Source organism: Topomyia yanbarensis, chromosome 3, assembly GCF_030247195.1.
Source record: "Topomyia yanbarensis strain Yona2022 chromosome 3, ASM3024719v1, whole genome shotgun sequence".
Lineage (NCBI taxonomy): Eukaryota > Metazoa > Arthropoda > Insecta > Diptera > Culicidae > Topomyia > Topomyia yanbarensis.
In genome coordinates, this window is record NC_080672.1 from 37,001,645 (window position 1) to 37,016,004 (window position 14,360).

Sequence of the window (14,360 nt, forward strand, 5' to 3'; positions counted from 1 at the left end):
TTGGACAAATGTTCGGCTAAAGAAGCTTTACAGCGACTGTAAACGACAGCTGGAATGCCGTCCGGTCCCGCTGAGTACGATTTTTTCAACTTATTCGCAACGGTAGCAATCAAATCGGTAGTGAATGAAATCATTAATCAATGATAATAATTATTCACTACTTTGTCATTGTCATGTTAAAAATATGTCTACCTGATTACAACAATATTACAGATTAATTATTGACGTGAAAGTGGACAAAGCCAGGAGTTCCTTCTTAATTTCTATCATTAGCTCTATTTTATGGGCACATTGTTGTTTTAAATTAATTTTGTTTCTATTTGTTCCTGTTGTCTCCAATGTTGTTCTTGTACTTAGCCTAACAACCCGCACACATTTCATCGGTTGTATATTCGACTTATAAAGTTAATCGTTTCAGGTATTTCGGTAGTGCTAGTTCAGTATAAAAATACTGTTTAAATGCGCTTCAGTTAGTATAACATCGCACGTGAATAATGATAATACAGTAGGTTTCCGTTTTTGGCAACAATATTTGTTTAGTTGCCAAAACTGGAACGGTGCCAAAAATGAAACCTTACTTTACTAAAACATTAATTATATAATAATATGTGAAACGGAATGAAATGATAGAAAAAAATCAGCAAGTTTAATTTTATTCGCTATATCCGCCCCCTGGCTCTCATGTACATAGACAACACTTTCGACTGTCGGCTGTTTGGAAGTTGTTGGCATCCGGTTGCCCAGAGCAATAAACACGTGATAACACTTCTGAGAGTTGCATCGCTTATCAAGGTGAGTCATATAGAGTTACAAAATCCTGAATTCACCTTGATAAGTGATGCAATCTATGCAACTCTCAGAACAAAAACTCCTTCCTGCCGCAAACGTAGATGCAGAGGTTTATCCGGTCTCCAGAACAACGTTTGTTACACTAACATTCCTTTCCTTCCCTGACGACTGTAACGGCGTGGCCGGCGAAACGTGCACATTAAGAATTGATAGCTACTCCAAGGCCCTACTCTTTATGCAATTTGGCTTGTTCTGATTAATCACGGAGTAGCAACTACGAATTGTGCGGTCATGCTCATGCTGATTTTTAGACAATTTACATGGAGAATGTCAATTGACGTGGATTATCACCGCTAGGTGGCAAAATTGTACCAGTTTATCACTGCAATTGAAAATAAGGAAGATACAACTTTTTCGGACACTGCAAATCAATTCAACTTTCTTGGCACAAGTTATTAAACTTTTAATGAAGTGATATTTGATTTAGTATTGCATAGAGCGGTAAATAGTGGTGAAACAGTAATCGATTCCCAAGAACTTTATTTTTGGGGAATTAACGGTTGGGGTTAGCTAAATAGTATGTTTGAAAAGATTTTTGTACATAATATGAGCTATCCCTCAACTAGAAAATTTGAGCTCTACATTTCGACGCATAGAGGGCACAAAGACTAACTTATCAACGGAAAAAGATAGAAATCAGGTGTCTTCTACAAAATTATAAGATATCAGCTCTGATGTGTTGAAAAAAACTTTTGTTGGAAATCCACCTCGTCATCTTTGAGAAGGCATTCCATCAGAACCTGATCGTTTACCTTTCGGGCTTAACGCTTATTTGATTTACAAAACTTTTTAAACGAAATAAATTTGAAATAACAAACTCTTTTCTTATGACTATGACGACTTCCTTTTTAATATAGGGCGTCTTTTCGACATTTCGAAAGAAACAGAAGGGAGAGTATCTGAAGGTTAGTTTTATTGTAATGAACGGAATAACACAGTGTTTACAGTAATAAGTCAAAAAAAATGTTCACCAATTTTGTATTGAATTTCGAAGTATGTATGATCTTTCATCAACAACAAAAAAACTGATCTCCGGAAAATCTTTCGGAAGCGATGCGGAAAACCGAAATTTTATAGTCTATTTTATGCAGATCCGTCAATATGGAGCATTTAAGAGCTCATTCGAATATTGGGAAGATGTATAGGTCTCGCGTGTATTTTTGTGCTTCCTTCAACGATTACTAGTCGAATGAGAAGCATGCTGATGCGCAGTCCAACGATGCGGTACAAAGAAGGCAATATTTAGGTTGCGTCGCTCATATAAAGATGGGCATGTACTTGGTTTTCAAAGGGAGGGGGTACTACCGAAGCTACATCATTTGTGTATAATCGCTTAGCTAACTATTTCTAATAAAAGTTGGGTATTCTCTGAATGGGGATGACGATTACATGACAGAAATCAATGTCATTTTAAAGCGGCAGATGGCATCCAAGTTTAAAAGTACCAGCTGGCATCTACCATTGATTTTCGTCATCTACTTGTCAACCCCATTCTGAAAATACTCCCATTGTTAAGGTTATAAAGAATTCTACTGAAGACCTATTCGAAAACCAGCTGTTTATTTGCCATGGTAATATTACAAAAACCGTATATATCATTCTCAAGCCTTGGGCGTTTCTCAGATTTAATCTGTGCTCGCGAGGGACACATATTTCGAGCGCTTTTTCGTCAAATGTGTATACCAAATAGCAAGATTTTTGTTAACGACAATAATCGATTAAATCAAGTTCATTATCACGTTTACGGTGCTGGTTACATCTGATATCTTGCTTCGTTTTGGACTGATGAAATATGCATTGCTCCGAAGTATTCGAACATTTTCTCATAGACATAATCTGTTACAAGATGGCAAATAACGGTCTTAGAGTATAGTGTGCGCTATTGGTCACCTTTTCAGGGAAAGAAAAATTTTGGCAAATCGGCAAAATGCAATGCTCATAACCCCCTTTTAAGGTAATTTAGACCAGCGCCTACGTCATATTCCATAAAGTGTTTCATATAAATGATATTCCATTTCCCATTTGAAAATTAGGTAAACAGAAATACTTCTGTATCATTTCTTCTTCGATGTCTTTATCGTTGGCAAGTGCCGCTCGAAGTCTTTCGTAGATATTGTTCCATTGTCGTTCATCGTCGTATTTTCGACATTTAGTAGTATATGTCGGACGTCTTCAACTACTCCTCAACACTCACAAGTCAGTGGTGAATCCTTTTTTAACAGAAAGCTATGTGTCAGTCGAGAGTGCCCAATCCTTAACCGGGTCAAAACACGCTGTTCCTATGGATCAGGATGGTCTAGCCATTTTGTCGTGTCGAATTTAACCTCTTGCAGTTTTATGTCTCTCGCTGTGTACCATTCTCTATTCCAAAGGTCCCGGTTAGTTGGTCTGATCGATCTAATTGCGTGAGAGAACTGGCAGAGTTCGTCTTGATTACAACATTGTTTGCCGGTCAATGGTAGACAAAGCAGTTTTCAATGCATATACCTCCGCCAAGAAAATGCTGTTTTGGAAGGCTTATCGCTTGCTGGATGTTCCCGGAAAATATTCTCGCTCCTACTGTATCGTCTTTTTTCGATCCGTCATTAAATACGATCGTAGACTGTCCAAAACGTATCAGCTCCCAAACAACAGGACGAACTATATCTGGTAGGTCGCCAGCTCTTATTTTCTGCTTGACGTCCCATACAATGGACGTCCCTACAGTAGCGCTATTTCCGGAGTTTGAGTACCCGTGACTTGTTGTAACCATTCTGAGGTACGGCGGATCAGTGGTAGTTCCGTATAGTGACTATCTTTCTCTAGCAAGCGAATAGTAAGTTGTACGATATGTTGAAGTACGAGTAAAGGAAAAAGTAAAGTTCCTCCTTCCGCCATTATCGCCAGAATAAGACTAGTGACAAATGCATCAGAAGCGTAACAGATCATGCGGTTGTACGTTGGTGAGAGACCCTGAGTCAGACGTTTGTACTGCAATAAAATGTCGATGTTTGTGATACAAACGCTTGTCTTTTTTACCACAGATAAGAAGGATGCCAACTGCATATATGTAAATTTGGACACTGATAGGAACTACCCGAAATACAGGTTGGATTGCGACCAGAAAAAGGGTTACAGATAGGACAGATCCCTGTGGAACTCCGTTTTCAAGTTGGTATAGTTGGGAGACGTGATTTCCTACGGAATCTTGAAAGTATCTTTCCGTGAGAAAAGTTCCACGACCGGATCGAAAAGCGTGTTGTCTATTATCCAGTCTCTTTTTATTCTCCAGTTCTGTCGTCAGCCGTCTATTAACCATTCGTTCGAACAATTTGGCCATACAACTCGTCAGAGTTATAGGACGAAATTCGTTTAGGCTTTGGTCGCTTGAATGTGGCTTTGGTATTGGCTCTATAATTCCATTTCTCCATATAAGTGGGAAAACTTCGTTGGACCCAACGTTGTTCAGTACAGCTAGGAGAGCTGTTGAGCTTATTGTTTATTGCTAAGAGATCTCAAAAAGCGGTATCCAAAATATTGCTCAATTGATCAACCTTTCAGAAAAAATAAGCACGTGCAAATTGGTACGCGGTACGTTTCAGTTTTATATTTCACAAATCCTCTCTAGGTCCGCATTAAACAAGAACCACTATTGTTGGGAACATATAAAATGTTGCTGAACTGCATGCCCGCCATCTTGGATTTTGAAATAGCATCAAACATCGATGTTCGCCATATATACATCGACTCTATTTCGAAAACACTGCTAATGTTAAGATTAAAGAGACTTTCGCTGTTCCGGAAGTCATCATCTGGGGTTTCAGTATGGCTTCAAACATCGATTTCCGTCATCTGCTAATCAACCTCATTCTGCGAATTCAAAACTAATTGAATTCAATATCATGAGCGTCAAGGAGTATACATCCCTAAAAAGACATAATTTATTACGCTTGTAAATAGATATTGTTACGTATTTTAGAAAGCTCTTGGATGAACATAAACAGCGAAATCGGACTCAATACTTTAACTTAGTATTGAGACCCTCCTTGAGTACATACCGCGTCCATATGCGAACGAAATACAATTGATTTTGCTCGTAGATGTTGAAATTTTCCCTCCAGGCAGTTCAAGAATTACCTGGAATATGTGTTGATATAACCATTAGGGCATAGCAAAAAAATTTTTTTTTTAATTCTCGAAGGCCCCCCCGTCTCATATTGTGACAAATGTCAAAGTAGGCTCAGACGCCAAATTTCACATCATTTGGACAATTTTAGACCCCCGCCCACTTCGCTTGAATTTTCTGATTGCTACTTCAAAAGTTATAGCATTTAATGTATTTTTCCTCCATATTTTCCCATAGCACCAATTTCAAAAAAGTTCAAGCGAAGTGGGCGGGGGTCTAAAATTGTCCAAATGATGTGAAATTTGGCATCTGAGCTTACTTTGAAATTTGTCACAATATGAGAGGGGGGGCCTTTGAGAATTCAAAAAAAAATTTTTTTTTGCAATGCCCTAATAACCATACTCACCTACATATTTGTTAAGGAATAGTTGTAAATTACAGCTGCTTTTACGACAGGAATTTCAATAAGAAAGTACAGAGAACTTTTGTACGAATTAAATCCTCAATAACGGATACTTTTTACGAATTAATTCACTTAATGAACATCCGGTATGATTCGTAAACGAAGGTTCCGGTGTACTTGACGAGGTACCCGCAGTTGGGATTGCTGCGCGGGTTTCGCGTTGGCCTCTGTCGCACCATCGAACTGGGCTGCACTTTCTCCACTTTCACTTTTTGCAGCTCTTGAGGGCAGGATTAGTAGGATCTAATGTTCCAATTGTCGATTTTCCTATCAGTCTTCGGTAAACATTACCGATTATTCCTACGTATATCATCAGCTACATTTTTCGGGGTTGTTGGATGAAGATTCAGTCTGTCGTCTAGCCAAGACTGCGATGAATAGCCCGTTCCAGAAAAAAACGCTGTTTCGCGCCATTCCTAACATGGGAAAAGGCCGTTTTCGGTTCTCCCCTACTCTGTCAACATACGACCAAAGATCCCTGCACGGTTGGTTGCTCACATTCCTACTCGGACCCGCGGGAATTTAACAGTAAACGGACTATATTTTATCTGCAAATCAAGTACTCGATTAATTCGTACATTTTTCAAAGGATTGTAGTATGAAACCTTATCATAGCAGGATTTATTGACGAATAAATCAAATATCAGTGGGCCGTAGTTGCTTCTTTGAAGAAGGCAGTTTTAACCCTTTATGGGGATCATTCATCAAACATAAGACAAACAAAATAAAAAAGAACAAAGTTGATTCGCTGTTTGTTTTGAAATGTTATATTTATATCATACTCATAGTTCCATCATATGGATAACCCGGTGTACTTACATTTAAAACTCCGCACAATTCGCTATGAGAAAAATTTAATCCCACTGGTAGGCGCATCAATCGATACCGAGGCAATCCACTTTCTTCCGAAAACACACGTAAAACATACAAAGATGAACGGGATTTGTTGTCGTACATAAATCACCGGCCCGACAGTAACGGCCAATTTCGCCGCATTAAAGAAACATCCCGCTGCACTTTGTGAACCTCTCCGAAAAAGAGACCCTTCACCGTTGTTGACCAGTACGACCACCACCACCACCAACACCACAAACGAGACCACGTACCGGGTACGACCGATGATGGTGATGATTGAAATGATCTCGTAAGGCGTCCTACATCTGTCATGCACGGCCACGGCGTAGGAAGGTTAGGGACAACCCCGTTACTGGTCGCGCTGTTGTTGAATTTATTTTTATTGGTATTATTAAATTTGTTGCATTTTGATGAACACTACACCGCCGGACCGGGATCAGAATCGTGTCTCGTCGTCAGTGGTGACACAGGTGGCGGCGACGAGCGATGCTTCAACGCGATCGTTGACAATGACAACGAATGTCCAAGCACCTATGTCGTATAGATAACAATTTCACCCAATGAGCAGCGGCAAGGTAGAACGACTGGTGGACCGCAGCGGAACGATGCGATGGAGACGCGTGGTCGGCGGTGATCAATTGAGATTTATTTTTGTACGCGTCGATTCTGGTGTTTACTCTGCTGTAGTTGTTGGTCGGATAAAGAATGCTGACAAAACACGCCAGTCTGCGACAGTCTCGTGCCGGGTGCCAAAGGAAACTGTTCCGCATTATGTGGAGTGCTATGTTTTTGCCGGTAATGGTGCTAGTGCCACTACTTAGTCAGCTGGTTACGAATTGTTGGAGTGCTAATATTCTCTACATCAGCAGTGTCGCATCGCCAAGTCATTTTCTGTGGTAGGGTTCAAGTACTAAAATACATATCAGTTCAAGTACTATAAAGCATGGTAATTTAACCGTTTGATGGAATTCCAGGAGTCAACGACTGTTCGAGCGTCTGGCAAAGCTTGGATACAACTTGACTGTTGTGAATTTGTACAAGCAGGGAACTATTAAAGATGTCCAGTTCATCAAGTTGGATGGAATAATCGACAACCTGGCCATGGAGGAAGAAGATTACATCGAGTTCGGTCAGATGAATCCATTCGCAGTGGTCATGTCATTCTCGGAGCTGGAGCTGTACGTTTGCGAACTAGCGATCAAAAGTCCTGGATTCAAATCGCTTTTGGAGTATCCAAAAGAATTTCGATTTGAACTAGTAATTCATGATCACTTGGCAGGACCATGTCTGTTGGCGCTTCTAACGCGATTCAACTACCCTCCACTGATCCTTGCAACTGCTTACAATCGCCTATCAACCACGACTGAGTCTCTAGGATCTCTAATATTCCCGGGATTCATTCCAAATCAAGTGTATGACGTTTATGGCTCCATGAACTTCTATCAACGGTGTTATAATTTCCTACTTTTCACTTGGGAGATCCTATGGAAGGAATTCATCTACTACCCAAAGCTGGATAGTATTGTCAAGCAGGAGCTTAACCAAACCGTATCAGTATCATCGCTAGAGAAACACGCTCTATTGGCCATCCTAAATTCTAACCCCATTCTGGAACCTTCCGAACCGAAACTCACAAACGTAATCCAAGCCGGCGGTCTTCACATCAAACCATCGAAACCCATACCGCCCGATATCCTGAAGGCAATCGATAGTTCCGCCAACGGGGCAGTTCTTTTTTCGCTTGGCACAAACGTCCGCAGTGACCTGATGAGTACCTCGATTCTTCGTAATATTATAACCGTTATGCGTAACCTTCCATCACTTACATTCCTATGGAAGTTGGACTCCGAACACTGTCTACCATTAGAGCTACCGGCGAATGTGATCACCTCTCCGTGGCTTCCCCAGAATGACCTTTTGGCACATCCCAAGCTGCGGCTCTTCATCACCCACGGAGGGCTACTTAGCGTCCAGGAGGCCGTCTGGCATGGAGTGCCCATTTTAGGGTTACCATTTTTCGCCGATCAATTCGGAAATGTAAATCAATTGGTGAGCAAAGGCATCGGGAAGCGGATGGAGTTGGTTAGTCTAACCTCCCAGCAGTTTGAACATTCCATTGTGGATATAATTACGAACGATAGGTAAGATAGATTGAGCAGGTTAGTTGTTAACTAAAAATTCAAGGAATAATCAAAATCGTTTCAGCTATAAGCAAACCGCCATGCAACTGTCACAAATCGTGCGGGACCAGAAGGAACATCCATTGGATTTGGCCGTCTGGTCCGTGGAGTGGATTCTGAGGAATGCGGAAATGAGTCACATGTGGGATCGATCACTGCAGCAGTTGGGGATTCTCGAAAAGTATTCGTTGGATGTGTTGATTGTTTTTCTTGGAGGTCTAGCTTTGGTACTATATTATGTGAATGTGATGTTGTACTGGGTCCTTATCCAAAAATCATGGAATAAAATTAGATTCAAGTGAGAACATAGAATGACTATTTTATGTTCATATTTCTTGCGTTAAAGCACTACAGCTTTAAATGCAGGATGATTCGAATCTTGATTGAATGCCACACCAGAATGCTTCACCAATGAGCTGAAAGGACAACTTCATTGAAAGAGCATATGGGTCGTATGAAAGAATCAAAACCAAAACAACAGCTGTTGCCGGAAAGTTGGTAATTCGATAGGCTTGAAGATAGAACATCTGTGTTCGATTCCTAACCACGCATATAAAACTAGAATTGTTTCTAACCTAAAAAACGAGCAGAATGATCCTCAGGCTAAAACTTCAACTTTTATCTGAGTATATTACTTAATTCAAAACATTCATCATAACATAATTGAAAACTAATTAGCTTGAAAGTATAAAGTGAATCTACGTTATTGCACGAAAAATGTGGTTCTAAGTTCGAAAAGAGTTGTTCGACGAAACACACTGCTTCGACAGAACCTCGTATGATTGTTACAACTGACTCAGACCTGCTTGAATTGTAGAAACGGTCGTTATCTGATCATAAGCACATATTATTAGATCATTTAACCGTTTTGCTAGATATTGTCACATCTCGTAATGAGAAATTTAAAAACAGAAACCTCGACAAAGAGAGTTTGGTGACTAGGTTTTATAAATAATAACCAACAAATAAATCTTCAAGCGACTTAAATGAAGTCGTGGAGACGAAACATTCACCTATTCAGAATCAAAAGAGAGACGACTGTTTTAAATATTGGAACTCCAAAGGAGATTGAAATCACCAAAACAGCGATTGAATCGAATGAAAGGTTGATCCCAGATCTGAATTGTTTTCTAAATGAATCAAAAATAGCCGTATAGTATATATAAACTTTTGAAATTTTCATGGCACATTAAAGTCAAATTTTTCTCATAAACTCTCTTAATTCTCTTTAGTCCTTTTACTCTCGATGCTCTTATTACTCTCATTACTCTCTTCACTCTAACTACTGGTTTTGCCTTCTTTGCTCCATTCACCCTATTTACTCTTTGTACTCTCTTTACTATCTCTATTTTATCTCTTTTAATGATATTACCTTACTTTACTCTTATTATTCTATTACTTTTTATTCTTTGTTACTCCTTTTGCATTTTTTGCGCTATTTAGTCATTTTACTCCTTTTACGCCTATTCCTCTTTTCACATCTTTTACTCTTTTTTGCGTTATACGCTTTTCACTCTTTCTACTATTTTTTCTCTTTTTACTCTTTTCTCGTTCTAGTATATTAACTTATTTTAGTCTTGTTACACTTTTTTCATTTTATTCTATTTTACTTTTTATTCTTTTAGTTGTTTTTACTCCAATTACACTTTTTACTATTTTTACACTTCTAACTCTTCTACTCTTTTTACTCTTTTCACCCCTTTCATTCCTGTTACTCAATGTAGAGCGAGACAGTGAAAAAGGAAAGTTAAGAAAAGCGTGGAATAGAGTCCTATGAGCAAGCTTAGAGTTTCCCGACGACTTAACTCTGTGTCTTCTACCACAAGAGCCAGGATGTTTTGGCTGTTTCCTATGGGAATCACCTGAGTTTGTGGCATGCCCGAACAAACTAATAGCAACTTATCAACTGTCAGAAGCAACCAAAGTTAACTTACGCAAAACTTCCACGCATTTTTTGAGACGTTGAAACTCTTGAATGACCTAGTTTACGTTCCTAACATGTTAACTGCGGGAATGTACAAATTTTTCCTTTTCTACTCTTTTCACCATTTGACTCTTTTTACAGTTTTTACTCTTTTATCTATTTACTGTTTTCAGTCTTTTTACTCTTTTTACCCTTTATACTCTTTACTCTTTTTATTCCTTTAATAAGTTGTACTATTTTTACTCTTTTCACTATTTTTACTCGTTCTTCACTTTTTAATCTTTTTACTCGTTCTACTCTTTTTAATCTCTTTACACTTTTGACTCTTTTTTGTTTTTTTACTTTTCCAACCCTTTTACTTTTAGTGTAAATAGAGAAAAACAGTAAAAATAATCCAAAGAGCAAATAGTGTAAAAAGAGAAAAACGAGAACAAAAAGTAAATAAGTGAAAAGGTGAAAGTGATTACTCAGTTAAGAGATTGGAGCTAGCAAATAGAGTGACGAGATTAAATGAAGTTCAGAGACTAGAGTATATAGAGAGTAAAAAAACCAGTAAAAATTAAGAGCGCAAAGAGAGCAATGAGAATAGAGAGAAGAAAGAAAGGGAAGAGGGTATAAAGAGTGCTGAGAATAGGAAAAGCGTGGAAATTAGAGAGAGAAACGATTTAAAAGAGAAAATAGTAAAAAGACCGGTATCCTTATCACTCGTTTTACTTTTTTTACTCCTTTTACTGTTGGTACTCTTTCTACACCTTTTTCCACTCCTTTTACACCTTTAACTCATTTTGTTCATTTAGCTCTTTATACATTTTTGGCTCCCTTTTCTCTTTTAATGTTTTACTCTTTTAACTCTATTTTATATTTTTTACTCCACTTACTCTCTCTACCATGGTTACTCCTTTTACTTTTTTTTTCTCTTTTTATTCCTCTTACTCTCTTCATCCCTGTTACACTTCTTTTACTCTTTATAATCTTTTTGGTAAAGACACTGTCACTGTAACGACTAGTATCTATATTCTTCTTTTACCCTCTTTGCCTTCTCTGCTCTCCTTACTCTCTTTGCTCTCTTTACATAATTCACTATCTTTACGCTTTCCATTTTTACGATTCCCCCTTTCTGTACTCAAATTTCTTTACTCTCTGTACTCACTTAACATACCTCATTTTTTTGTTTTTTTTGTTCCTTTTATTTTTATCATCGCTATAATTTAATTTTTTTTTTTTTTTATTTCGATTATAGAGGTTTTAACCTTAAGGTCATTCGCCTCTTCGGGTTAGAAAAATCTCTTAGGAAAAATTTCTAATCCTATGTGCGGGGTCGGGACTCGAACCCAGGTACGCTGCATACAAGGCAATCGATTTACCAACTACGCTACGCCCACCCCATATAATTTAATTGAATCTGTCTAATTTAATTTAATTTACATATTTTCTCTATTCTCCTTGCTCTCAACTCTTTTCACTCTTTCATCACAGTTAATTTTTTTACTCCCTATCTTCTCTTTGTTAGTTTTCAATCCCGTTACTTATTAATTCTCTCTACACTCCAACCTCTCGTTACTATTTCACGCTCTACAACCATTTTCCTCTCTTTTGTTTATGTACTTCATTCCTATATTTTTACCACATTACTCACTTCATTCTCGTTATTCTCTTTACTTTCTTGATATTTTGTCATTGCAATATTTACTCTTCGTGGTCTCCTTATTGGTCTTACGCTACTTTTTCTTTATTTTTCGTACGCTCTTAATCATTTATTTTACTCAATTACTCTTTTTACTCTCGTTCCCCTCTCTATTCTCTTTGCGGTCTTTACTCTTTTTACTATCTTTACTACCTTCACTATCTTTACCCTCATTAATTTCCATACTTTTTCTACTATCGTTACTCTCGGTACTCTTTTAACTCACTTTACTCTCTTTATTCTCGCTATTCCCATTGCTCTCTTCACTCTCTTTACTATTGTTGCTCTCTGTAATCTTTTTGCTGCAAATTGCGCAAAATTTACCTTCTATATTCTTCCTACTCTCTTTAGTCTTCTTATTCTATTCAATCTATTTGCTCTTCTTACCCTCGTTTCTCTTTACTCACTACGTTCCTTACACTCCTTGCTTTCTTCATTGCTCTTACGCTACTTTCTTTTTTGCTCTAATACTCGTAATCGTATATTTTTCACGCTGTTACAATTTACTTCAATTACATTTCACTCACTTCAATCTCTTTACTCTCCCTGTTTTCTTTTCTCGCTTTACTCGGTGTACTCTCTTTACTCTCCTCACTCTCATTACTCTCTTTACTCTTTTTACTCTCTTTTCAGTTCCTTTAGTCTCTGGAATTTCTTCACTTTCTCTTCCCATTACTATCTTTACTATCTAAACTCTTTTAACTAACTTTACTCTTTTTACTCTTTACACTTCATTCTCTTTACGACCTTTGCTCCATTTTCTCAACTCATTTTCCTTTCTTTGATTTTTTTTTTACTACAGTTTTTGCTGTCTTTACTCTCTTTTCATTCTGCTATCGTTCTCTGCTGTCCCCACTCTCCTTACAGGAAACATATTCCACACTATTAATTGCAGGAAACATATTCTGCTTAACTCCCAGTGAACCGAAATCGAATTTCGAAAAATTTGGGAAGAGAGTGTAAAAGTTCTGTGCCCTTAACGTGCAAATGTGGTTTTAACCCTTGTGAAGGCAAGCTAATATCCTAACATTAAAGGGCAAGCCGGGCCTCTCAGGCCCGTCTAAATTCAAGCTCCTTTTTACCGTTCTCATATAGAAAGGTTATGCAATCGGTCGAAATTTCGACTTTTTAACCGAGACCCAAATCTCTTATACCATTCGACTCAGTTCGTCGAGATCGTAAAATGTCTGTATGTGTGTGTATGTATGGATGTATGTATGTGGCAAACAATCTCACCGATTTTTCTCTGAGGTGGCTGGACCGATTTGTACAAATTTAGTCTCAAATGAAAGGTGCAACCTTCCCATCGGTCACTATTGATTTTTGTATTGATCCGACTTTCGGTTCTGGAGTTACGTGTTGAAGAGTACAATCACACAGCAAATTTCCATAGAAACTGATACCACCATGATGTCCAAATGATGCAATATATATTAAAATATGTGCAACATTACTTGGTTTTGCATGTCTAGATCATTGATGACCCACCGAAGACACTTCGACCACATTGGCCAGCTATCGCGGTTCTTGATGCGCCGGGGGAACTTACCATGTTCCTAAGATAATGTCATACCTATTTCTCAGCGAATTCTTTACCGATTTTTACAAACTTGGTTTCAAATGAAAGGTACAGCATTCCCATTGGCTGCTGTTGAATTTATAATTGATCCGACTTCCGGTTCCGGAATTCCAGGATGATGAGTACGGACACGCAGCAAATCCCGATATCAGCGTATAAGACGATGGATGTAAAAAGGTCATTTTTTTTCCAAATGGTGAGTACTCGGAAGATCACGTCGACTGTCGATTGGTTCTGAGCTCCATTTCGTTTGAACACGACCAATCAATGTTTCTGGGTTGCTATTAATTTCTTCTGATGCATAACCGGAGTACATATTCATATTTTTCTGCATCAGATTCATCGTCGGAAGCAATATCATTCACATCTTCTTCCTCGCTTTGCAAATCAGTTTCGGAATCGTCTGCTGTTGAATTTGCTCGAATTTCTTCCATTATTTCAGATTCTTTCAGACGATTGAAAGCATGGGCATATCGTCTTATAGCCATTTCAATTTGTTGTTGCTTTTAGATCCTACAATTTGAATAATTACGACAACTATAACACAAAGAATAGACAACAAAAATAGACAATAACGACAGAGTTGGATGGAATTATATGGAATATGGTTATATGGAATCCAAATAATTGTCAAGTAGACCACAGTGGGTGAAACAAAAGTATTTACCCAAAAAACTAGGAGTGGGTAATGCCAGGGACGTAACCGCGGTGTTGACGTAGG

General features: G+C 38.2%; 2 protein-coding genes across 6 annotated transcripts in view; both read left to right on the forward strand.

Moving 5' to 3' along the window:
- Positions 1 to 14,360, forward strand: part of LOC131690719 (protein kinase C-binding protein NELL2-like) — a 312,172-nt gene that overhangs the window by 223,509 nt on the left and 74,303 nt on the right. The window lies entirely within an intron of this gene.
- LOC131690720 (UDP-glycosyltransferase UGT5-like) lies at positions 6,589 to 8,764 on the forward strand. Its single transcript, XM_058976677.1, has 3 exons — positions 6,589 to 7,168; positions 7,247 to 8,413; positions 8,478 to 8,764. Exons 1-3 carry the CDS (start codon positions 6,978 to 6,980, stop codon positions 8,752 to 8,754), a joined length of 1,635 nt encoding a protein of 544 aa, XP_058832660.1. The 5' UTR covers positions 6,589 to 6,977; the 3' UTR covers positions 8,755 to 8,764.

What these genes read in the sequence shown, in the direction of transcription:
- LOC131690720 (XM_058976677.1), top strand. Translation starts at nt 6,978, where the DNA reads ATGCTGACAAAACACGCCAGTCTGCGACAGTCTCGTGCCGGGTGCCAA. An exon ending in TCGCCAAGTCATTTTCTGTG is followed by an intron (nt 7,169 to 7,246) that starts GTAGGGTTCAAG and finishes ATGGAATTCCAG; the next exon opens with GAGTCAACGACTGTTCGAGC. An exon ending in GATATAATTACGAACGATAG is followed by an intron (nt 8,414 to 8,477) that starts GTAAGATAGATT and finishes AAATCGTTTCAG; the next exon opens with CTATAAGCAAACCGCCATGC.